Source organism: Neovison vison, chromosome X, assembly GCF_020171115.1.
Source record: "Neovison vison isolate M4711 chromosome X, ASM_NN_V1, whole genome shotgun sequence".
NCBI classification, from domain to species: domain Eukaryota; kingdom Metazoa; phylum Chordata; class Mammalia; order Carnivora; family Mustelidae; genus Neogale; species Neogale vison.
In genome coordinates this window covers 69,857,117-69,882,876 of record NC_058105.1, presented here as the reverse complement: position 1 = coordinate 69,882,876, position 25,760 = coordinate 69,857,117, and the positions used below count along the sequence as shown (strand labels likewise).

Here is a 25,760-nt window from a genome sequence, read left to right as displayed (position 1 = left end):
TTTTTTTCTGTGCCTCTTTCCCTCTACTGCTCCACTAACCCAGTTCCGGCTCCTCTGAACGCTCAGAGTGCTCGTGCTCTAACCCTTTCAAAACCTGCTATCAAGAGAGCATACATCTCTGGCAGAGTGAAGGTTAGGAGGAGGAGTTGTGGCAAAACTCCATTTTAAGGCCTATCTCTCATTGTAGAATGAAAGTGCATTTCCTGTTAAAGGAATTTCAGGCGACAGATGGGAGAGATGTTTGGGTCAGGAAGCCTTCTTGGCACCCTTGGAATCAGAGCTGCCTTCACGTAACGCCCTGAGCACACTTGACTTCTGAAAGAAATCAAAGGGGACAATTATTGTACCTCTAATGAAAATCCGGAACCTGTTCTCCTGGATGATCAGTGTGTAGATTGGTGGTGTGCCTCCACAAGGCAAAAGGGGCCCTGGGAACCATGAGGTGATGAGTGTCTGGTACTTTAGGAAGCAAGCTGGAAGAATGTTTAGTCAGTGCTGGCCTCCCATACACTACGGTGGGGGCAGCAAGATGGTTTCTATAAAGGGAAGTCATATGTGATCTCCCATGGATCTTTTCTTTGGGGCTAAATTCGCTTCTTATTATTTATTTATTATTTATTTTTAAAAGATTTTATGTATTCATTTGACAGAGATAGAGACAGAGAGAGAGAGAGAGAGAGAGAGAGAGAGAGAGACAGCCCGAGAACACAAGTAGAGGGAATGGCAGAGGGAGAGGGAGAAGCAGGTTCCCCAACGAGCAGGGAACCCAACGTGGGGCTCGATCCCAGGCCCCTGGGATCATGTCCTGAGCTGAAGACAAATGCTCAACCATCTGAGCCACCTGGGTGCCCCTAAATTCACTTTTTAAAAAAAGGATTTTATTTATTTATTTCACAGGGACAGACACAGTGAGAGAGGGAACACAAGCAGGGATAATGGGAAAGGGAAGAGCAGGCTTTCCGCGGAACAGGGAGCCCCAATGTGGGGCTCGATTCCAGGACCCTGGGAATCATGACCTGAGCCGAAGGCAGATGCTTAATGACTGAGCCACCCAGGTGCCCCCCTAAATTCATTTTTTAAATGCTTCTAATTAAGTCTGATACTGAGGCTATATTAAAACAGGAATTACTATGGGATTAAACATTTTTTTATCCTGTAGTAGGAACTGGTTTAGAGAAAGAGAAAACATAAGGGAGCAACAGACATTATGCTCATGGAAGGAGGGTGAGTAGGAGATTTCCTTGGGAGTGGACACTCCCCAGGTCGGCAGACAATACTTAGCTCTTCTAGGTAGTGAAATGCCAGACTGATGGGGGGCTAAAGGTAGATCTCAAGAGGTTTTATGATTGGCAGATGGGCTTCAATAGGGGCACGTGTAAGGTAATCTATTTAGGGAAGGCCAGATACTACAAACTCTCCCTGCAGGATGGTGGGTGCTGACTTTTCATTTAAGGCCTAGGAACTAGCAAGCTTTAGGAAACCCCATGGACACAGACAGCACTGAAGAGAAAAACCGAGTTTCTTGCTATGGTGAAAAAAGGATAGCAAAGTGTTGAACACTCACAAGAAGGGGATTAAAAGACAAACAAAATAATTCTCCTTTTACACAGCACCACAGGATATCTTCATTGGTGAAGTTACATAAGCAGCTCTGATCTGCACATCTCAAGAAGGACAGAACAGAGCCTGAGGGGAACAAAGAAAGGCAATTAAAACCATCAATGGCAGGCTCCAAAAATAAAGGCCTTTTCAGTCTGACAATACAGAGGTAGCCAGGAGACATGATCAAAATCATGAAGAGGCTAGAGCTGCTGCTTGAGGACTTGGCTTGCCAAATCCCTTGAGCTAAGAGGCACCTTTGAAGCATACAGTTTTTATTTTTTAATACTTCTGCTTTGTTTTTACAACTGCTGGTGATGATGGCCAGTGCAGGCTCCTTTGGGAAGCCCCTGTTTCCACCAGAGGGTGGGAGAACTCTGAGCTGAGTGGGGTAGAAATCAAAAGCACCTCCATCCCCATTACTTACCTTAAGTAATATTGACTTGCTGACTTCTAGTCAGACCTATACTTTCTCTCCTGCCAATGTCAGCAGTGAATTTGTACTGGCCAATTGCAATTTTTATGAATAGGAGTTTACCCCCTCCCCCTTCCCCGTTCTGTAGGGCTTTTCAGCCCCAATGGTCTACACCAAACTGTCTACCTACAAGTGGCTGTAATTTGATCCCTAACCACAGTGTAAAAAGAACAGATTTCTGACCTCAACTGTAACACAAAGAATAGAACTCAAGAATAATTTGAACCTTAACCACAGTGTAAAAAGGACAGATTTCTAACCCCAATTGTAACACAAAGGATAGAACTCAAGAACACATAACGAAGAACTTTCTAATATTCACACCAGTGGATGCAAGCAGATCTCCATAATGGGAAGTGGAAATGAACACTGCCAGGCTAATGAAATGACATACATGCAGGTTTTAGCTAAGAAAGTAGCAGACAGGGGATAACCCAGGCCAGATTGGAAGCTCTGCTCTTGGGATGACCTTAGTCAGATGGGGCAGCAAGTCAGAGCAAACCAAGAGTGTGGCTCTGTTCCAAACACTCAGCTCTCCTAAACAAGGAATGGCAACCTGATCGATGAAGTATAATGAGCAGTGTACAAAAGCTACATAGGTATACCGTGGTGCTCCCCCCCCCAAACTCTTCCTTGAAGACAAGAATGCTGTGAGATTGGGGGCCCTTTCATCCTAAAGAAATGTGATGCACTTGTTACTGGCTCAGTGCTACTACTGTACCTTTCACAGATGTGGTAATACTTCTCGTCCTGTATGCCGTCCTGAATGGGTACGTTTACACTGTAGTACCGTCCCTTCCCTAGGCCAACATCAGACACGTCACCTGTTCCTGTGAAAGAGAGGAGCATCAGGAGCGGTTTTAAGGGCACGAGCATTAGAAAACGCGAAGGATTCTCTGACAGGAGTCCAGGACAATAAAAGGTCAAGTAGAAGAATGGTCCTGGATTCATGATGTTTCTAAGGAAATGAACTTAAGACAAATAATTCAGAGATGTAGCTGTTGTAAACAATGTTGGGGAAAGAGGAACACCATAAGAAAATGGAAAAACCTTAGTTTCCACTTGGCTAAATCGAATTAAATAACAGAAAAAGATGCACTCCTTTGCTTGGTTTTCCATATGTCTTGGATTGATCTAATATTAGTATGTCATTGCACTTATCAGGATGTTAGGAGTTACACAGGGTATCTGATAGGACAGTAAGTGTAAGTGAGCTGTCTGTTGACAGTCCATAAAAGGCATCTGGAAAAAGAAACAGTATTACATTCCTATCACTGTCACCCGAAAGGACCTGTGTTAAAATTCTGCACAGAGTAACATCAATAAAGTACCACTGGTACGGAACTCTCCAAATACAAAACGTAAGGATGCAGAGAAGAGCTGCAGCATTTCTTCTTCAAATGTGATACTGAACACACAGATTACTTGCCTGGGAAAAATCCCGGGGAGAATTTGTGCAGGGACACTGTCATGACTTTGGAGGTGAAACTGAAGGCATCTTCTACACCTATCAGAGGGGGAAAAAAAAACAGCAGAAGAATCATTTTATATATGCAACTCCCGGTTTGCGACAACTGAAATGCTAGGAAGCAGCTGTGGAAAGTAAGAGAGAGGATAGCAATAATAAAGCTAACAAGCTGAGGAGTAAAAGGAACAAGACCCTTCAGTCTTTGATCTCTGTTGTTACAGGATGAGGTAGAACTCTGGCCCCAAGGGAAGTTTTGGGGATCCTTTTCAAATGCATGGCAAGTTGTAATTGGACTTGCCCTTTCCAAGCAACAGGATGTCCAGGCTCCCTTAGACAACCTCTTCTAAAAGGTATGGAAGGCTTGAGCTCAGAATTGAAGCACTATCAATAGAGCTGAATAGAGGGAACTGGCACCATCTTGGAAGTTTTATGTTTTGTTTTGTTTCAGTGGTTCTAGTTAAATTCTTGGGATTCCCCCTCCCCAAAGAAGTACAATGTGGCAATCCTTTGAAAAATCTGACCAATACAAACAGTAAGCATCATGTAGTGAAAACCTAATGATAAAGTGCTTCTCTGTGATACAGATTTGGCTATAAATGCAGTTCACCCAAAGTCTAAGCAGCTTGGAGTACATCTTTCTTGCCAAAACATGGAAGGCTAACGGTCCTGGCTCCTCCCTTAATAGCACCTTTATAATTGTAAAGCTTGAAGGAGGAAGGCTGGGGAGGGTGCTTTTCTAGAAAGGAGTCTCCTTTCCATCTAAACAGAGGCAGAAATGAATAGAGGCCTGGGAGAAGGAAGTAACTGTTACGAGCCACTACTTAATTTCAGATAAATGCACTGCCCACCTCCATACCTTTCTTCCCAGAATCACATATGGTCATACTATATTCAGAGAGTCCATTTGTAAAATGGAAGGACTATTAGCAAATTCATGTACTATCCTCTTTTATACTTCAAATAAAGAAACTGTCGCTGTGTTTACTTAATGCTTTCAGTCTTCATTAGAGGCCAAAAGAGACCTTAGAAAAATAGTAACTGTATTTGTGTATCACAGGTATGTTTGAATTTCCCAAGCCTTATGTTTTGCCCTAGGGAGGCAGTTAAAACCAGTTAAAGGCTCCAGGCACAAGGCATTAAGTAAACAAAATAAAACAAAACAAAACATATTAAAATTGCATTTTAACTTAGAAACTGAAGTATAAACAAGGACAATTCATAAAAATCCTGATTATTTCTTGATCCAGAAAGGTGGTACCAATTTATCCTTCTATCGGTGGTGTATGAGGAGGGTTCCCATTTTCTCACACCCTGACTAGCAGTGGGTGCTATTATTATTAAACTTAGGCAGAAAATAGGCTCTTGTTTAGTTTGCATTTCTCTGAGTGTTAGTGTGTTGAGGACCTTTTCGTATGTTTAGTAGTTCTTTGTATCTCCTCTCATGGGAAATGCCATTAGGTATTGTTAGCAAATCATACTTTAAAAAGGGACATAGACAGATAGGTGGAGGGTTATGGGGCTTGGCGTGAAAGAGAACAGTGGTTAGGTAAACAAAAGAAGGTGAAAGAGAGTGAGGACAGGCTAAGAGAGCTGGTGAAGCCACCACAGGATGCTGGTTATGGAATCATGGGAGATTGAAAATAAACCAAATGTGTAAGAGTTTGGAGGCAGGGCAGAGGTCACTGGAAGGGAGGTGCTGAAGAGGGGAAATAAACTGAAATGAAACACACCATAAAAGTTGGCTAAAACAGGAAACTCTAAATGGTGTAGAAATAACATTGCAAATGGAAAGAACGGTTTCAGGTGACAGTCATTTCATTCTTACGTGGTTCAATAGAGTTGATTCTATTCTTGAGCTCTGATACTAACAGTTTGAATTTCATACTCATTCATTCATTCAACAAATATTTTACTGAACCACTGCTATATGCATAGTTCTGTTTGTTCAAGCCATTGTGCAGGACAGAAAGAAGTAAACAACTTGATCTCTGCTCTGGAGGAACTGAAAGTTTCTATGGGAGGAGAAGACATAGACACATTAAAGATTTAACTAACAATACAAGACAATATATAATTAAATAGCAAATCAGCGATATAAACAATACAGGACTTGAGGAGGGGAGAGAACTTTCTCGGGCTGGAGTGGTTAGGGCAATTGTGCTACTGTTGGAACTTGAGCTCCCGGAGAGAACTTGGAGAAAAAAGCAAAACTAAGTTAGGAAAGAATAATGCAAAGTCAGGGATGGGGGCAGGAGCACTGAGACCTGTCTAGGGATCACTGAGTGGAGCAGCCTGGACAGTAGGTAGTGAGTGAGAAGACTGGAGAGAAGAGGCAAGGTCTCTTTCAGGCAGGCCTCAAAAGACAGGGCAAAAAGTGCGGACTTTACCTCGAGGAGCATTGCTTTTTAAAGTGTGGCCTGTGGACCAACTGGACTGTGACTAAAATGTAGCTTCTTGCGTTTCGTAACCAGACCTACTGAATCTGAGTATTTGGTGGACGTGGTCCAGGAATCTGCATTTTAAAACAAGCTTCCCGGTGTCACCACGCTACATATGTGAGTTTGAGAACCAGTGCTACAGGCCAAGGGTTGGCCAACCAAGGGGCTACATGGCAAATATTTTAGGCTTTGCCAAGGATTCATGGCCTTGATTGCTTTTTTTTCCTTTATGACCTTGTAAGAATGTAAAACATTTAAAATAAAATAAAATAAGATAAAATTCTTAAATTGCTGGCCATACAAAAACAAGCCATGGGCCAAATGTTACCCTTATTATAGGCAATAAGGAGCCTCTGAAGGTTTTTGAGCAAGGCTGTGTTTGGTGTTGGCTGAGTATTCAGATATTCAATGGGCATGGTTCTCAGAGTAGTATGTTGGTTGTTTTAACTCTTTTCTCTGTTACCTTTAATTTTCTGTCACCATTCCATGGTAGCATCCATCTAGATGAACTCCTTGGGGAGGTCTCCCCCACAATTTCTTCCTTCTTTTTCTGTTTTGGCAGGAGAGCTGATCCTATCCTCTGTCATATACTATTCTTTTCCTCACTTATGCCTTGATTATGTTAGTTTGTCTCCAAAAATCCCTGGAAACAGGGAAGCAGCAATCACTGGTGTGGGGGAGAGGAGGGAATATCCTTAATTAATTTTACCAGATAAGTGTTCCTAGGTCAATGGAAACATGGGTCACACACAGGATTTATTAAAGAAACAGCAAGTGGGTAACTGTCCCTGAAGCTCTACATTCTAGATGGAAAGTACACACGAGGGCTTGGGTTACACCCTTCTGGTGGAATCTTCTAAGGGGCCATTAATGGTCTGAGGCAAGTAAAGATTCTGCTACTGTTAAAAGTTACAGGAGATGCCCTGAGTTTGGGCAGCACTAAATATTTTGACATTACAAAGAAAGTGGCACAGATTCTGTTCACTGCATGAGTTGATATTCCTGTTGGTGAAAAATTCAGAGTGTTAGGCAAGCATACACTCGTTCAATCTTAAGAGAAGGAACGAGACTGTCAGCTGTAGCTGCCAATTTCACTTAGAATCTATGCAAAGGGCCTGAGGGAGGTTACTGAGCACTGAGTATACAGTGGACAAGATTCCTACTTCTTAACGTTCTCTACTGGAGAACTTTGCTGGTGGAAGAGAAGGGAGGGGAAATCATAGGAACCTGGTATTCTAAAGCATCTTGGTCAGCATAGGAGGAATTACATTAGTTAGAAGAATCTTTCTTCTACCTACATTAGGATTCTCAATTAGAAAAATTTCAATTGCAACAGGCATTTCTCCTTTTACCAGTCGCCTAGAAGCAGCTTTACTGATAAAAACCTTCTGTCCTAGCAGCAAAGCACCTTTGAAAGTGAAGGGCTTACCATCTCCATGGTGCAGATCCAAATCCACATAGAGAATACGGTCAAATTTCCGTCGCAATCGTAATATTCCCAGGACAGCATCATTGAGATAACAAAAACCAGATGCTTCATCTCTGTAAGAAAACAAGTTGCTATAGCCAAGAGCCAAAAGCAATCCAAGGGAGTCTTTACAGCCAAGGATCTAACCCTTGAGATCTATTCCCTTACAATTCCCCCTTCTTTAAGAAAAACAAAAATCTACCTACATAGATTACAGAGTAAAATGGCTCAGAATGATCAGAAGATGGAGTGTTTGGGTAAATTACACATTCGAGTTGATTGGTAACATTTTCCAATTTAGGATCTCAGATTTTCAAAGAATTAGAATATTATAACTATATTGGACAAAATAGCACTTTTCTCTAATCATTCGGGAATGATTGTAAAAACCTGTGGTACCCTGGGGTCATCATGATGAATGCTGATTATCACTTACAGGACTTTAAGAAAGCTAGAATCTAGAAAGGGCTTTGAAGATCATCTTGCTCAGCCAGATGTATAAGATGATGGAGATTGGAGTCTCTGTACTGAATCTATGACATAACCTAGAAGTTGTTTCTTTCTTGTTTGAGTAAGTTTTAAAAGCTGAATGTACAATGTACAAAAGCATAACCTCCTGGGCGGCATGTGGTTGCCTTTCGGTAAATGTGATTATTACAAGAAAACTAAAGCAGCCTCCTCTAAAGCTACTGTTTCCTTCACTAAAATTGTCTTCGGTGACTTCACTGGTGTCCTTTAACTTTTCCGCTATTGGTGATACCATGTCACTTTAACCTCTTGTCAACATTCACCTACTCTTTTATTAAAGCGTGACCCTCTCTTATTAGCCTACTCTTTTTTATTAAGTTGCCATTAAGTCTTATTGAGTAAATGTAAAAGAGCATTCTTTATCATCAAAAGTGTATTACAGCTTATTTTTAAGGCCTCATCCTAAATGCTTCAATCTCTTCAGCTTCCACAGACATTTTAAATACTCAGCCCATCTTCCCCTCAAGTTCTCCCTGATATTTGACTTGAAATAGAATTCTAAGCATAAGCATCATTCAAAATAGCATTTTTCAGTACTACGAGATTGTAAGACCTTCATAGTACCTACAGAATGCATAAACTTCTTCATGAAATCTCTTCCATAATAACATTTTCTATTCTGAACAATACCCTGGTTCACAGGCTGAATCAATGAGACATGTACAATTGGCAAGCAGGAAGTTGGTAGAAAATATCACTAAACATTGATTTTTCTCATGAAAGTGAACTCAGTGATCACCTAGCAAAAAATAGCTTGGCCTTAGATATGCAACCAGGAAGAAACCAGTATGAGAAAAAGATTCGGCCACCCATAAATTCTCTGTAAATAAGAGTTAAATACGTGACTTTGAAAGTTCCTGGATGCTGTTTTCCAATCATGAAAAGCCTACATTTTATAAGTCTACTGTCTTAGCATATCAAAAAAGAGAAACATCAATAACTTTTGGATAGGTGAGATGGGACATTGTTAGGCAAAAAGAGGAGTGTACAGCATAGGGAATGCAGTCAATAATATTGTAATAACTTTGTATGGTGACAGACTGTAACTTATTGTGGGGATCGTTTCGTAGTATATAAAAATGTTAAAACACTATCATATATACCTGAAACCAACAGAACACTGTATGTCAATTATACTTTAACAAAAAATAAATAAATAAAGAGGAGGGAGGGGGGAAGAGGAGAAATGCAAATTAATACAGCACATACCTTTCCCCCTCAGAGCCCCCAGTTAAGTCAGGGAGACAAGTCGTAAGCACAGGAAAACAAAGCCAAAAAACAAACAAGGCAAGCAGAAATAATACAGTATCTAAAGAAGAATACCAGTGTCTCTAAAAACCTCCTGGCCTCCTACCTTTCCTCTGAGATGTTATTTGTTACTGATCATCCTCTCTATGACAATAGCTTAGATAATATTAATAATGATGATGTCTATAATTTAGAAAGGCCTTTGCATGTACTATTTTCCTAATATGTTCTTAAAGGAGCTCTATTCTCACTGGATTATAGAATTAAGTGCTTAGATAAATAGAATATTCCTAAAGTTCCCAGAAAATAAGGAAATTAAACTTTGAATACTTTTAATGTGCCAAAAGAATATTCCTATAGAAACAAACTCCAATGTTTTAAGAATTCAAGTTGGCATAATTTAGGTAAATCTTTGGCAGACAAGATTGATTTAATAAATTTGGTTTACTATAAAATCAGTTATGTCTTTTCTAATTTATCAGGGTTAAGTATAATATACATGTAGATTTTTATTCTATTTGAGTATATTCCTCCTAAATTTATACAGGTTTACTAATTAAATGAGCTAACATTACTTCTACTTAGTATTTGAGACTATGATAAATGTAAATTTGTTCAGCCTAATTGAGTCATTATTCTAAGGAACTTTATTGCAACAGCAATTATGTTTTGTAGTACGTCAGCTTGAAGATAATTTACAAGATCTTTAAGTAACTGAAAACTCTGGACTGATATTAAATGAGTTAATTAATGGATATTCATTAGATACCTAGATCATTTCTAACTAAGAGAATGCATTAATTACTAAGCATAATTTTGGGTTTATATGCTTTTGCTTCTTTATTTTTACATGCTACAGAGAAACTATGTATTTGGGTCTGTTAATGAACATGTTCTTTTTGGTCACTTATATAAGTTGTACTATAGAGGATATGTATGCATACAGAAAATGGTAGAAGACTGACAGAAAGGGAATTTTATTTGTTGAGATAAAAGTTGGCTAAGGTTTGATGAGCTTATTTATCAGATTTCCAAAAAGAATTTCACTATCAAATATTATATACTGCTGCAAAACTAGAATTTGGTTTTCTCTTTGCTAAAACATATTTTTTTTTACATTATTGGTCTTCTCTTAATAACAGGTTGCAAAGGTTTTGCTTCACTAAGTAATCCTCAATAACAGGCTGCAAAGGTTTTGCTTCACTCTTTAAGTAATCTTCTTCAATAAAAAAGATTTTGTGTCTTACTAAAATAAACTTACATGGGTTATGCTCCCTTTCTTATGGCCTTGATTACTTAAGAAAGCAGTCTTCTTACTTAGGAAAGAGATGAGGTTCTTTTTTTCTTTCTTTCTTTTTAAAAAAAAAATTATTTATTTGTTTGTTTGAGAGAGCTGGAGAATGAGAACCTGAGAGCAGGCCAGTGGGGGCAGGGAGCAGAGGAAAAGGGACTGCGCTTAACAATGGAGCCCACTGTGGGCTCCATCACAGGACTCTGAGAACATGACCTGAGCCAAAACCAAGAGTCGGTTGCTTAACCGACTGAACCACCCAGGCGCCCCAAGATGTGGTTCTTCATGGTCATATTCCCTCCTATGTTTATGTTAAAAATCTTTTATCATGGTTTTGGTTAAGTAGAGAACCAAATACCATTTTTCAGTAATACATCATCTTATCTTGATCGAATCCCAGAAGGCCCTGGAAAATCACAAAGGATTTGTTCTTTCACCTTATAAACAGAGCCGTGCTAGAAATAATTGTCTTTATTTGATATGTTACTATTGATGAGATGCACGGGAAGAGTTGCCAAATCAAAAGAGATGCTCAGCTTTCCCTGGGGTAGACTGGTATTAGGCAAATTGTTATTAATATAAATATTTCAGAAATTGTATGTTGTATAGGAAGTTCCTAAAGACCCATCAATGTCCTCACTAGCAATGATTTGTTTCTATTTGTCAGAGTCTTTATGCTGCTTTGTCAGATTTTAGATGACTACAGTATAGTGTTTTCAGTTGTAATTTTAAAATTTTTTAAATGTTAACTTGGTTTCAACTTTTCTTCTTTATTGTGAATCTCACATCTGCTAGGTCATTAGTTTCAATTGGGGGGTTCCCAGCACTTATCTATGGAATTTTATTTAATATATAGATGTTTAAGACCTATTCTGCTTAACTGAATCTAACTTGATATTTTTGATATATTTTGGGGATATTCTAACTGTATGCTCAGTATATTCATGATATATTGCATCAGGATTATTATAAGTTACATTTAAGGGTTTTGGGGTTTTTTTGTCTCTATAGGGATTATGTTCACCCATTTTTATAAGTTAGATATAATACCCTGTCTTCTTTGAAAACAGGGTTAATCATTATGTTTATGGACATTCTGTCTAAAACCTTTTTGGGATTGACTTTTATGTTGTTTTGCATGACACAGAAACAACTACATGTCCTTGTCAGTTGCATTATTGTTCTTGTAATGAAGTCTCATCAGATCTTTCATTTTTAAAAAGGACCAGTAGCAAGTTAACCAAAGCTTTTGTACGTCTTTTGCTACTTACAGATGGTTTTGTGTATTTTCATCTGATGCCCCTGAGAGCACTTGCAATCAGGTACAAGCTAGAGTGCTTCATTCTCAACAAAGGTTATCTCAGAGCCCCATGGAAAATGATTTTGCCAAGTATCGAGTACAGGCTTTAAAAAAGTATATAGTTGAAACAACTTTGAGACCATATCAACGAACTGAGTCAGGATTTCAAGAACTCTAGTTGACAAGTAGACGGGTTAGTGAGACCGCTGATGCAAGGTCGAGTGGAACAAAAACTAATTACACAGACCTGAATGAAACTGATGAGGGATGATTATGGATTTTGTTTAGAATACTGCTGATGTTTTAAAGCAGACAGACCCATAAATACAGAGAACAAGCTGATGGTTGCCAGAGGGGAGGGGTGTGGGGATGGGCAAAATGGGTGGAGTGGGAGGTACAGGTTTCCAGTTGTAGAATGAGTAAGTCATGGGAATAAAAGGCACAGCATAGGCGATGCAGTCGATGATGTTGTTCAGTGACAGATGGTAGCTAGGCTTGTGGCAAGCAAAGCGTAACCTATGGAGTTGTGGAATCACTAAGTTGGACACCTGAAAGTAATGTAACACCACAGGTTAACTATGTTTCAATTAACACAAAGAATATTGCTGATGTTTTAATGTTCTATTTTCTGGATGCATAAGGGACTCATTTCTTTTTTTTTTCTTGCGCTATCTATAACTCATAATAATTTAGCAAACCATGCTTTTGCAAACAGAAATAACACACTCATAAATGATACCTCACTGCCCCTGCCTGAGCCCTCCAGGATTCAGAAACTCTTGTCAAGCATTCTTATTTCCAGAGCAATATAATTATCTGCATAGGCTCAATAAGAATGATCTGTCCTACCTGTTATCAGCACATGATTGGAAACATTGGTTATATAACCAAGGCTGTGCCTGGAATGTCCTACTTGCCAATGATGCTCACTGAATCAGAGATGATCAGACACTTTTAAGGAACTAAATTTGGCTTTATTGAGCAATGCATACAAAGCCCTCTTGGGAAGACTAGCCTGGTACCTGGTACCTGGCTTACAGAGTTCCCAGTCTTAGAAGCGAGTAAGGTTACTTCCTGGCAAGCCCTGGAAGCTTAGGATGTGTTGGAGACCCCAAGAAGAGAGGAATTGCCCCAAATTTATAAACACCACAGATAAAATCTCCTTAGCTTGGGTTCCTAGCTTTAACAGGCTTTAAAAATTTCCAAGTGAGATTTCTTATGAAAACTTCCAGCAAAACAAGCTTAAGAAGGTCTAAATGGTAAATTGCCATTCTTGCTGCACCTTGATAAATAATCAGGCTAAATCTGATGAGGCCGATTTTTATTTTTAAGTATTTGTTATTGAGGTGAAATGTACATAATATTAAAATCACCATTTTAAAGTGTATAACTCAGTGGCATTTAGTACATTCATAATATTGTGCAACTTCCACCTTTATTTAGTTCCAAAACATTTTCACACCTCAAAAGAAAACCTTGCACTAATTAAGCAGTCATTCCCTATTTCTCCCTCCCACTAGCCCCTGACAACCAGCAATCTGTATTCTGTCCCTACAGATTTACCTATTCTGGACATCTCCTGTAAGCTACATCATACCCTATATGATCTTTTGTGTCTGGCTTCTTTCTCTTAGCATGTTTTGGGGGTTTGTCCATGTTATAGCATGTGCCAGTGCTTCATTCCTTTTTATGGCTGAGTAATATTCCATTGTATGTATAAACCACATTTTGTTTATATATTCATCTGCTGATGGACTTTTGGATTATTTCTACTTCTTGGCTCTTGTGAATAGTGATGCTGTGAACATGTGCGTACAAGTGTTTGAGTACCTGTTTTCAATTTTTTTGAATATATACTGAGGAGTGAAATTGCTAGGACATATGGTAATTCTATGTTTAACTTTTGAGGACAGCCAAGCTATTTTCTATGGCAGCTGCACCATTTTACATTCCCACTGGCAGCATACGAGGGTTCCAATTCCTCAACATTTTCATCAACACTTGTTATTTTCTGTTTTGTTTTTTCAATTCTAGCCATCCCAGTGGGTGTGAAGTGGTGTCTCATTGTTAATTTGATTTGCATTTCCCTGGTGACTACTGATGTCAAACATCACTTTGTATGCTTGTTACCATTTGTATATCTTCTCTGGAGAAATGTCTATTCAAGTCCTTTGCTCATTTTTAAATTGGGCTATCTTTCTGTTGTTGAGCTGAATGAGTTCTTTATATATTCTGGATACCAGACCCTTATGATGAACTAAAGTTCATCAAAATTGATGAAATTCAATTTATCTATTTTTTAATTTTGTTGCTTGTGGGACCAGCCTTATTTTGAGTTCAAGAATAATCTTTCTTTGAGATTATCTCTGATCAAAAGGGATGTGACTGTTTAGAGAAATTTTGTGTTTCAAAGGAAAACTCACCTACAGCACACCATTCCAGGTTATCAGAAACTATTATCTCTGAGCTATCATCTCTTCATAAACTGCAGGTTCCTGATGAGTATGCAAACTTTGTCCTCTCTGGTAGAGATATAATTGACTTCCTTCCCTATGTGGAAGAATCAGTTTTGGTATCTACTTGGAAATTGGACTGGACCTTGTCACCCTGCCCGAATTGTTTATCCTTAACCAAATTTTCTATTCTTCCACTGTTCTTCAATATCTGGCTAATATCCTCCAAATGAACTTTTCCAATTTTTCTTCCTCCCACCTGACTTGAGTCACCAAGAACTAAAACTTGATGGCCCAAGTCCTTGTGTTGCCTTATAGCTTCGTCTCTTCTCTGGGATCTGAAGCAGTCCTGCAAGCTAAAGCTCAATGAGTTGACATAAATCTGGAAGAACTGGTCACCACATCAGACCACGTATGACTGGAATTCTCCTTGAACAAGCTGCCACCTAGAACATGAAGGCTGTCTGAGGAAATGCTCAGGTCACGCATGTCCTTCTATGAGAGGTAACCTAGACTCCGGATAGTGTCACCAAGAACACTGACATCTTTGCTCCATGAGTGGTGCTGCAAAATGGATTTTCCTCCATTGGTGTCTTAGAATTCACTTGACTGGTTACCTTCAGATTTTAATTCTTGGCTGCCTCTTTTGTGTAATAGAAGCTTTTATATATTTTTTTCCATTTTAGTTTTCCCTCTTTTAAGATGTCTGAACTCCAAACCCTACAACAACTGACTTTTGCAAGTACCTCTTAACAGATGGTTCAACTGGTTTTAAAGGAGCAGCACTAAGAGTGCTCAAGAGACCATTTCTTAGACCCTGCTTCACCATCTCAGGAGGGTTACCATTGCCTCTGAGTTGCTTGGCAATAATACTCGCCCTGAACAGTGACATTGTTGAAGTTTATCTGAGCCCTGTGCTTCCCAGAAAGCAGTGATGTTTAAGAACCTTGGCCCCTTTTGTTTTCCAGGAAAAGGTGAATTGCAAGATACCATCCCACCCCAGTATATTATTCTAAAATAGGACTATTCTAAAATTTCCCAATGACTCCCATAAGATTTGCAAGGGACTCCCTTGTTTACCTGTCTCTGTAAAACCCCAGGCTCCCTTACTTTTCTTTGAGATATTTCTCATTAATAAATGTTCTCCTTATTGCAATAGCTGAATAAAATCATTTCCTCATTGTGCAGGGCATTTCTCTTTCACATCAGCAACACAAATGTATTCAGAGGATAGACCAGGTTCAGCAAACATACTTCTGAAAACTCTTGAGAAATGGGTCTGCAGCATTGTGGTTAGGAAATTTTTTAAAAAGTAAGCTCTGGGTGGCTCAGTTGGTTGAGCAGCTGCCTTCGGCTCAGGTCGTGATCCCGGCGTCCTGGGATCGAGTCCCACATCGGGCTCCTTGCTTGGCAGGGAGCCTGCTTCTCCCTCTGCCTCTGCCTGCCACTCTGTCTGCCTGTGCTTGCTCTCGCTTCTCTCTCTATGACAAAAAAAAAATCTTAAAAAAAGTAAGCTCTACACCCAACATGGGGCTTGAACTTATGACCCGAGATCAAGAGTCATATATTCTACCAACTGTGACAGCCAGGCACCCCAGGCAATATTTTTTTCCTTTACCAGAAATATCTAGCTTCTTAAATGCCCTGGTGAACTGTAAACTGTGAAGTCAATTTTTAAGAAAAAGCACATGGCCCAGTCAACTGCATTTACTTGCATGTATTTGCTGTTTTTATGTCCATTAGGCCAGAGATCAAGGATGCCTGGATCATGAATGGTATTAAGACATTTTTTCAAAAACATCATATGGCTACCTCACCCAGGCAGAGCCAGATACCTGCACTGTTCAACAGCTGCACTGTTACTGGCAAAGATTTTGCAACTTTTTTTTTTCAGTCCTGGTATCAAAATTCAGCATCATAGATTTCCAGGGTTTACTTATTTGGCCCTTCCTATTTTCTCTTTTAGTGTTAGCATAACTCTTATAATTCTTGACTTTCATTATAGCTATTTTGGAACCAGCTGGTAGTATGGTTTGGCTTTTCTCTGTTGTTGGCATATAATAAAAATAACAGGCAACATTTATCAAGTGATGATCCTGTGCCAGGAACTGTCCTAGGTGCTTTCAATGTGTTAACACAATCAATTCTCAGTGAGGTTGATACTATTATTATTTCCATTTTAAAAATGAGGAAACTGAAACAGGGAGATTAAGTATCTTGTTCAAAGTCACGTAGATAGGAAGCAGTTGGTCTTGAATTTGAATTTAGGCAGTCTGGCTCTTCTGCATATAAGCTTAATCACTTTGGTAAACAGCTATGATATTCTTCTATCAACATTTGTTGCTTTTCCTCTCCTTCATAATTTCTTTTACCTCTCCTTCATGCCTATTTCTGTCTTCATTTCATTTACAATGTTGCTGAAATTAGTCTATCAAGTCGGTTTCCTCCCACCTCTTCACCTGTCTTTCACGCACCACTTTTCTACTTTCTCTGCTAGCCTCTCTCCCCTTTGCCATTGTCTGACTTGAATTTAAAAGCTTTTTGGTCAAAAAAGGAACCACCACAGATCCTTCTAGTAGCAAATTTTCTTTCCAGATTTCTCCTACAATATCCCACCAAACTTTAATCATTTCAACTTTCAGGTTATGTGAATTTGGGACAATTTTTAAAAAGTCCCCCCGCAAAGGCAAGTAAATGACTACGGCCAAATTTGTACCAGTTGACTTTGTGGTGGTCCTCTCCTATATAAACCCAATTTAGCTACTGTCTTAGCACCTTTGAATTTAGAAGTTATACAGGAATATGTGTGAAAAGGGATTAGGTCAAGAAGGCTCTACTTGTTAATAGAAACAAATCCATTAACTGTGTGACAAAACTGAAAATGTTATCCAGGAAATAAAATAAATGTGACAGTAGCTAATTCTACACAGTTCTCACTCTTTCCACATCATTTGGCATGATAAGCAGTCTCTATTAAAGACAAATGAAGGCTTGGGAGAATAGAAATAAGGTAATATTTTCCTGAAAATGAATCAAGAAAAGGGACTATGAATTCATTATGGTGAAAAGTGCTGGAAGGCCACTTTCAGAATTCACAGACCACATTTCCCTTTGGATAATTACATATTCCAAGGTAAACGAATGGGAAAAGTGTAAAGCAGTACTATTTACCACTAAGAACCTTAGCTAGTTTATAAACAAAACATAACATTTGCACTACAGAAGAGTCAAAGTGGTGAGTAAGCCTCTGATAATTGATGTAAGATTAATTCCGTTGGGGAATAAATTGAAGAGACAGGTCAAGATGAACTCAATCCACTTGTTTACTTTGGACATGCAAAGTCCCATTTTTTGGATCTAAACTTTTTAGCACAGTTTTCTCTGATGACATAGAATTTTCATGTTCTAAACTATGGTTTTACTCAGTAAAGTATAGATTAGCAAGTCAAAGTCTTCACTTGGCTAGTGAATTTTTCTTTTATATCATTCTGCTTTCAGGGAAGGAAGTAAATGAGAGGAAACCAAACAATTTCCCAAAGTAATTTCTCAGCATATACCCCAGGTTCAGTCCAGATTTAGTCAATATCTGGAACTTTTGGTGATCTTATCCAATTAGAATCAAGGGTGCAGAAGAACTGTGTAACTCTGAGTGCTAGTAGCAAGTTTCCATCAGGTCCATTCTTCTGTGCTTACTAAGGCAGAAATCTATAGACACATTTTTTAAAAGGTTGGAACATAAAGAATAGCATGCAGGACATTAGGAGAAGGAAAAATGGTGGGGGGATCAGAGGGGGAGAGACTGTGGACTCTGAGAAACAAACTGAGGGTTTTGGAGGGGAAGGGGTCGGGGGTTGGGTGAGCCTGGTGGTGGGTATTAAGGAGTGCACATATTGCATGGAGCACTGGATGTGGTGTATAAACAATGAATCTTGGAACACTGAAAAAAAATTAAATAAAAAAAAAAACGTACTGGCCATATAAAGAGGTCCTGTGGTGCCCCATAGGGCAATACTAATACAAACTCAATAAAGGTTAACTATTATTATTATTTAAGATGGACCATGGAGCACAGAAAGTATTTCAACAGGTGGAGATAGGAGAGAAGGCAAATGAAGCAGGATAAACAACAGAAACAACTGTTTGGAGGCAGGGAAGATCAAGACATGTGAAGAGAACACAGACTAATCTGGATTCTGGAGTACAGTTAGGGAAAAGTGGAAGTTAAGTTTGCTGTGGTAGATTTGGTGGCAAACTGGAAAACTTTTGGAGGCTAGACTTTCTGTTTGATTGGACAAACACTGGAAAATCATTAAAAATTTCTGAGCTAAAGAAAAAGAGTCAAATTTATGTTTTGAGGGAAAAAATCTGGTAAATGAGTCAGCTGGTTTGCAGTAGAAAAGCATGAGAAGTGGATAAATGAGATGCAGAGAGGGGATGGGACCTGGAGCTGAGGTGGTGGTTTTGGGACTAGAAAGGAGGGTGAGCCTGGTGGTTGGTATTAAGGAGGACATGTATTGCATGGAGCACTAGGTGTTGTACATAAACAATGAATCTTGGAACACTACATCAAAACCTAATGATGTACTGTATGGTGACTAACATAACATAATAATAAAAAAAGCTTAAGAAATATGTATAAAACAAATAAAAAGGCTGGTGCAACTGTTCCCTAAACCAGAGAGTTGATTAACCAGAACATTCCATTCCTGAGCATTCTGATTAATCAAAAATATAACTTTTCACTTTAAGCTCTAAATTAATGGACTTAAAAGCCTCAATGGTTTAGAGTTGAGGAATTAAATGTACTCTCTTCCTCCACAAGAAAAATAACATTTATGTAAAACTGATGGAAACCGTGCCTGCTCAACCTTTCTAGTTAAATAGAAAAAACACGAAAGCACTGGCAAAGCAGCTGTCTCAGGCTTAATATATATGCATTTGTATTTCGGCACCTGGTCTTGGCACATAAGATGAGTGTCTCAGGAGCCAAAGACTTTATGTGCTTGCATCCCCAACCTACGTAATACACCCCATTAAATTGGCTGGAGTTTATATTAGGTGTGGATAGGAGGAAATGCCATTCTGCTCAGTGAACTGATCACAACCTCTGCCGAATCAGGAGAGAGAGAAGAGTGCTTGCTTTAAAAATGCAGGGAATACTTTTCAGACTTTCTGGCTTCTGCTGATGCAAATCTAGGGTAGTTTTTAAAAAAGATTTTATTTATTTATTTGACAGATAGTGAGAACTGGGAACACCAGCAGGGAGAGGAGAGAGAGAAGCTGGCTTCCCACCGAGCAGGGAGCCTGATGTGGGGCTGGATCCCAGGATCCTGGGATCATGACCTGAGCCGAAGACAAGACACTTAATAACTGAGCCACCCAGGTGCCCCATAGGGTAATTTTTTGACATACAAGAAAAACATATGGGAGCTCCTCAAACGTCCTTTTGACTATAGGATTAATGACAAATTTTACCATGTATTACTCAAACTGTTCAAAACCTGGACTGAAAACACCTATGGTTTTTCCTCATGTTATATCTATGTTAATTACAATATCAAAAAGACAAACTATAAAAGGCGTAGCATTATTTTTCACACCTTTTCTGCAAACAGATGACTAGCTACGTTCTGAAATTTTGTTCACAATTATAATATACATATATTCTACTCAATATTTTTCAGCTGTAGATTGTGACTTCCTAGCAAATTGATAATTATTTCTCTTTAATATGGAGGGAACTTTCATAATTTGTCTCATTATTTACAAGAAGGTGTTAAGCCCAAGCAGGGAGTAAAGGGGCCTGGCTGGCACTCAGAGGTTTGGCTGCACAAGACTCAGAATCGCTTTGGCCATCCCTAGGAAATGAGCCTTGAAATCAAACATGATTCCTAGTCCCCAGCAGTACTGTGGCCTTCTTCTGATACCTCAGTCTCAGGCAGTCTGCCTAAGAGGGGACTCTGTATGCAGTCAATCTGCAGAAAGGTGCTGAGGACTCATTCTGTGCTCTGTCTCTGTATTAAGGGTTGTGGACAATGCAAGATGTCCTGGACCCTGCCCTTCAAAAGATTGTGACTCAGTAGAATTTAGCTGTAAAAAAGGACAAATACATATTTTTTTAAAAACCCATAAGGTGTGCAGGAATAAGCATTAAATTATATGGTATAGACTAAATTTTTTTCAACTTCCAACCACCTAGCCCTAACCTGGGAGCTTTCTTCTAAGAGGCTCAAAGGACATATGGTCTCATTTACTTGTATTAGCTCCATGTAAAGTAAGGGAAGAAATGGTTACTCCCAGGGTACTTAGGGAATTGGCCACATACAACAGAGCTTCTAGGGGTCCTATATTCCTCCCAGTGTTCCCTCCCTATCACATAATTTACATTGCTTATTCTAAGTTTCTAAAGCACAATTCTGACAATGCTATTACCCTGCTTAAAAACTCCTCAATGAGTCCACGTGCCTGTAAGAAAAAAAGACCCTTTGTTTAGCATAGCACATACACAATGCCCTTCCTGGTCTTGGCCCTGCCTACGTTCTCAAGCTTCTTATCTCACCATTCCCCTCAAGTACTTAGAATTTAACCACACTAAACTTTTCTCCCTATCCCAAACATAGGATATTCTCTAAGTCTCTGGGGCTTTGTGCATATGTAGTCTTGGATGCTGAATGACTTCCACCTCCTCTGCCAACCTTTACTTATCCTTGAAGATCTGGCTGTGAAGACAGCCCTAAAGTTCCACACTCCTTTCCCAGGCAAAGAAAGTTGATACCACTTTTGTACTCCAGCAGTTTATTCAAACCTCTACCACAGTACTTATCAGACTGGCTTGCAAATGATTACTTCCTGTACCTGTCTCTTCCACTGAACTATAAACTCTTTGAGAGCAAGGACTGTATCTCTTACTCATCTTTATACCTTCAATATCTAGCACAGTGCTTAGCACATGGCAGGCTCTGAAGAACACTTTTTTTTTTATTTTAAAGGTTTTATAGGAATGATGAAATGTCTAAAGAATGAAGAAAATGATTTTTATTTTTTACCTTGGATAAATGAAAAATAATGTTCAGATTATACATTTACAAATTCAAATGTGATAAACTAGAAAAACTTTGGACCAGATCACTAAAATTGGACTGATCAGTACCCAAATCAGGAAACTTTAAGGCTCTGTGACTCATTGCTCCCCCCACCCAAGAACAAGCAAACAAACAGAGAAACAAAGCATGGATTTACGTAGAAGCTGGTTCTAGATCTACAGACATGTCATTAGTTTTTTTTTTTAAATGTGTGATTAAATAGGGAACTTCGCATTAAATATATCCAAAATATAAAGTTAGATGTGGCAGTTTTGTTTGGTAGACACACTTAAAATGGAAATGACCTGAATCAATTGGCAAAGTGGGTGGATATTACTAGGGTAAAATTTAATATCAAAACGAAGAAGGTAATTCACTGATGTGAAACAAACTAGGAAAGTGGAAGATACCCTGTAAGGTCGTATTTGAACTGGTTCTCAGTACTGTAACACAGCGACAGACTCCTGGGAGACTGCACAGACCATCTTGATGCGTAGCCTCAAGATCAATTTATGAAATAAACACCTTATTTAACTCATGGCTAGTGCTTCAAGCCAATGGATGGCTTTACATGTAGAAAGAACCATTTGGTGGTATGTTTGTCTTCGTAGTGACAAATACATGCACAAATAGCATTTGCTGGCAGTAGTGTCATCTTTAAATATTGAAGACAGAGATGTAAAAATGGCATGAAGGAATATCAAGATATGCATGTTCAGGCATAGATTAGATCTGTAGTTCTTTTTTTTAAAAATCAGCTCGATGCCAAATGTGGGGCTTGAATTCATGATGCTGAGATCAAGAGTCACATGCTCTACTGACTGAGCCAGACAGGTGTAGTTTTTTTTAAAGTTCTCCTCAGCAGCAGTCTGTTGTTTATTTTTTTTTCCAAATGAAATTTTATGTGAAATCCCAATATAGAAAATAAACAAAATCAACACCGCTCTGGTTAAAGTGTCACACTTTGGGGGGGGGGCAGTTCCAGAACCCTATATACTTAGTTACCCCTTTACTTCCTGTAGTTGCCACTGAGGCATCTTAAGGAATCCTGGGATAGATACTGCGGAAAGGTCTCTACATGGAGAGAAAGGTTAGAATAGATGACTTCTGGTTCTTCCTGACTCTGAAAGTCTATAATATGATAATCCTCTCTCTAATATTTAAGATCAGTCAGGAAGTCAGGATTTTATTGCACTTATGGAAGAGTCCAGTGGAGGACAATATAAATAACTAAAGGTTCGAGAAATAATAATTACTTATTGGGCACAGGTAACAAAAGAGATCTATCTCTTCCTTCATCCCTCAGCATATAAATTTGTATTGAGCACTCGCTCTGGTCCATAAATAAAGATGATACAGATCATACAGATAAGCCTATTCTCAAGGACTTCACAGTGTGTGTGTGTTGGGGGGGTTGGGGGTACGTGGAAGCGATGAAAAACATACAAAAAAAACAAGAAAACCACATACTCTGACAAGCGACATCACAAAAATAACACAGGAATGTGATAGAGAGTAACAGGGTGTGTGTGGGTTACTTCAGATAGGTTGGTCAGGAAAGATTCTCTGAGCAGGTGATATTTAGACAAAGACCTGAAAAGTGAAAAGAAACTCACCCATACTGAGATGAAGTCTTCCAGGCAGAGAGAACAGCATGGCAAAAGCTCTGAGGCAGGAAAGAACTTCCTTGGCCTATTTGAGAAGCTGAAAGGCCAGTGTGGCTGGAACACAGTTAATGAAGGAGAGTGGTACAAGATGAGTTCTGATGGGACCAAATTACAGGGGCCATCACAAGGAGTTTGGACTTTATTCTCAGTGCGATAGGAAACCTTTGGAGGGTTTTGAGCAGAGGAGGGGTAGGATCTGATTTAAACTATCGTTTCTTCTACGAAGGGATGTTGTATAGGTGATCACCAGCACAAGGAAAATGAGCGGAACTTGCATCAGGAGAAATTTGGTAGCACAGAGGAAATTTGGAAGAAATGTTGCCAAAAGAGGTTGAAGAGTTTTATTTTATGGCACAAAGCTAATTTCTTGGCATGATTTAACAAGCAGCCAGAAAGATAATTTCTTTAGCCTTCTTACAGCTGTCAGCTTTGACAATTTATCCCTGGTGTCAGAGTCACTGGGAGAGCTGAGGCTCCATTTAAGTCTCCTCTCGATGCTTCTTTCCTTAAATTAATTGCTTCTAAATTGCTTATAGCAAAGCAGCAAAAGATGGCAAAAGGCAGAAATACAGTACTTCCTTTTTCCAAAGACGCCTGGAAATGTGATTTTTCTCTATAAGAACCTACCTTAGTACTTACTTATGAGTTAGTTTACCAGCAAGTTTCCTCCTGGCATCTGAACCTCAAATCCCAACCTTAAGTCAGTCTGACCACCTGTTTTTTCTGTTCCCAAAGCTAGGAAGGTCAAGTGCTGCTGGAACAAACCATGTAACTGCATGATGTACACCATTATACATTTATGGTTCCTGATCACAGGTGGGCCTTCAAGGCTGCTCAGTAATAGTTTACTTCCCTCTTGCTGTCTCTTTTTCACTCCTTACAATGGATACTATAATCTCACTCAGACCCAAGAGCTCCTGATCAAAATTCCATTGCATTCCCAATAAGATCCAAAGTCCTACCATGGTCCACAAGGCCTTGCATGACATGCCCTTTATCAATTCCTTTGTCCTCTCCTGCCCTTGTCCCCATTACTGACTTCGCTCCAGCCACATTGGCCTTCTTGCTCTTCCTAAGAACATCAAATGGATAATGGTGTGCATCTGCAGTTATACGGTCTGCTTTTGAGGGACTGTCAAGATTGTTTTCCAAAGTGGCTGTACCATTTTACATTCCTACCAGCAGTGTATGAGAGTTCTAATTTTGCCTGTTCTCACTTGCATTTGTCATCATCTGTCTAGTTGATTTTAGCCATCCTGGTGGGCGTGAAATGGTATCTTATTGTAGTTTTGGTTTGGGATTCCCTAATGACTAATGATGTTGAACATCTTTCCTTGTGTTCATTGGTCATTTGGGTATCTTCTTGGTATAAACATCTATTCAAATCTTTGCCATATTTTAACTGGGCTATTTGTATTTTTATTGTTGAGCTGGAAGAGTTCTTTATATATTCTGGACACAAACCTCTCATCAGATACAGGCCCATCCATTTTATTGTAATTTACTTTATTGTGCTCCACAGATAGCGCTTTTTTTTTAAAAACAAACTGAAGGTTTGTGGTGGAAACAGCAAAAGAACTTGTATTAGAAGTGGAGCCTGAAGAAGTGACTGAATTGCCACAATCTCGTGATAAAACTAATGGACAAGGAATTGCTTCTTATGGATGAGCATAAAAAGTGGTTCCTTGAGATGGAATCTACTCCTGGTAGAAGATTCTTGAAATGGCAACAAAACATTTAGAATATGATATAAACTTGATCGATAAAGCAGGAGCAGGTTTTGAGAGGATTGACTCTAATTTTGAAACAAGTTCTACTGTGGGTAAAATGCCATCAAACAGCCTCACATGCTAGACACATTGTTGAAAGGAAGAGTCTGTATGTGTGGCAAACTTCACCATCGTCTTCTTTTAAGAAACTGCCACAGCCACCCCAACCTTTAGCAACCACCACCCTGACTGGTCGGCAGCCATCAACACTGAGGCAAAACCTTCCACAGGCAAAAAAGAGTATGACTTGCTCAAAGCTCAGATGATTAGAATTTTTTGGCAATAAAGTATTTTTAAATTAAATATATACTTTTTTAGACAGAGTTTGTTATTGCAAGCATGGAAGATTACAGTACAAACATACATTTTTATATGCCCTGGGAAACCAAAAAATTCATTTCACTCACTTTATTGTGATATTTGCATTATTGCTGTGGTCTAGAACAGAACCTGCAATACCTCCACGGTATACCTGTGTATGATTTAGGAATGTTTTCTCTCATTCTGTTGGCTGTTTTTTCACTTTCTTGATGATGTTCCTTGAAGCCCTAGAGGACTTAATCTTGATGAAGTCCAATTTATTTATTTTTTTCTTTTGTTGCTTATGTTTTTGGTGATATAGCTAAGAGGGCTTTGCCTAAGCCAAGGTTACGATGATTTACTCCAATGCTTTCTTCTACAAGTTTTATAGTTTTAGCCCTCACATTTAGGTCTATGATCTATTTTTAACTGTTACATATGGTAGGAAGTAGAGGCCCAAATTCATTCTTCTGCATGTGGATCCAGTTTTGCCAGCACCATTTGTTGAGAAGACTATTCTTTCCCAGTTGAATTATCTTAGTACCTTTATCAAAAATCAATTGACCATAAATGTGAGGGTTTCTTTCTGGACTTCCCATTGATCTCTATGTCTAACCTTATGCCAGCACCACACTGTCTTGATTATAGTGTGAGTCCTTCAACTTTGTTCTTTT

General features: G+C 39.1%; 1 protein-coding gene across 2 annotated transcripts in view; it reads right to left on the bottom strand.

Moving 5' to 3' along the window:
* The window catches only part of HDAC8 (histone deacetylase 8), a 221,534-nt gene that overhangs the window by 151,413 nt on the left and 44,361 nt on the right, over window positions 1-25,760 (bottom strand). For both annotated transcript variants that reach the window (XM_044234953.1, XM_044234952.1), the window contains exons 5-7: window positions 7,410-7,522; window positions 3,504-3,581; window positions 2,796-2,904 (exon numbers count right to left, since the gene is read on the bottom strand). In XM_044234953.1, the coding sequence (XP_044090888.1) occupies window positions 2,796-2,904; window positions 3,504-3,581; window positions 7,410-7,522 (300 nt within the window). The remainder of the gene's footprint in view (window positions 1-2,795; window positions 2,905-3,503; window positions 3,582-7,409; window positions 7,523-25,760) is intronic.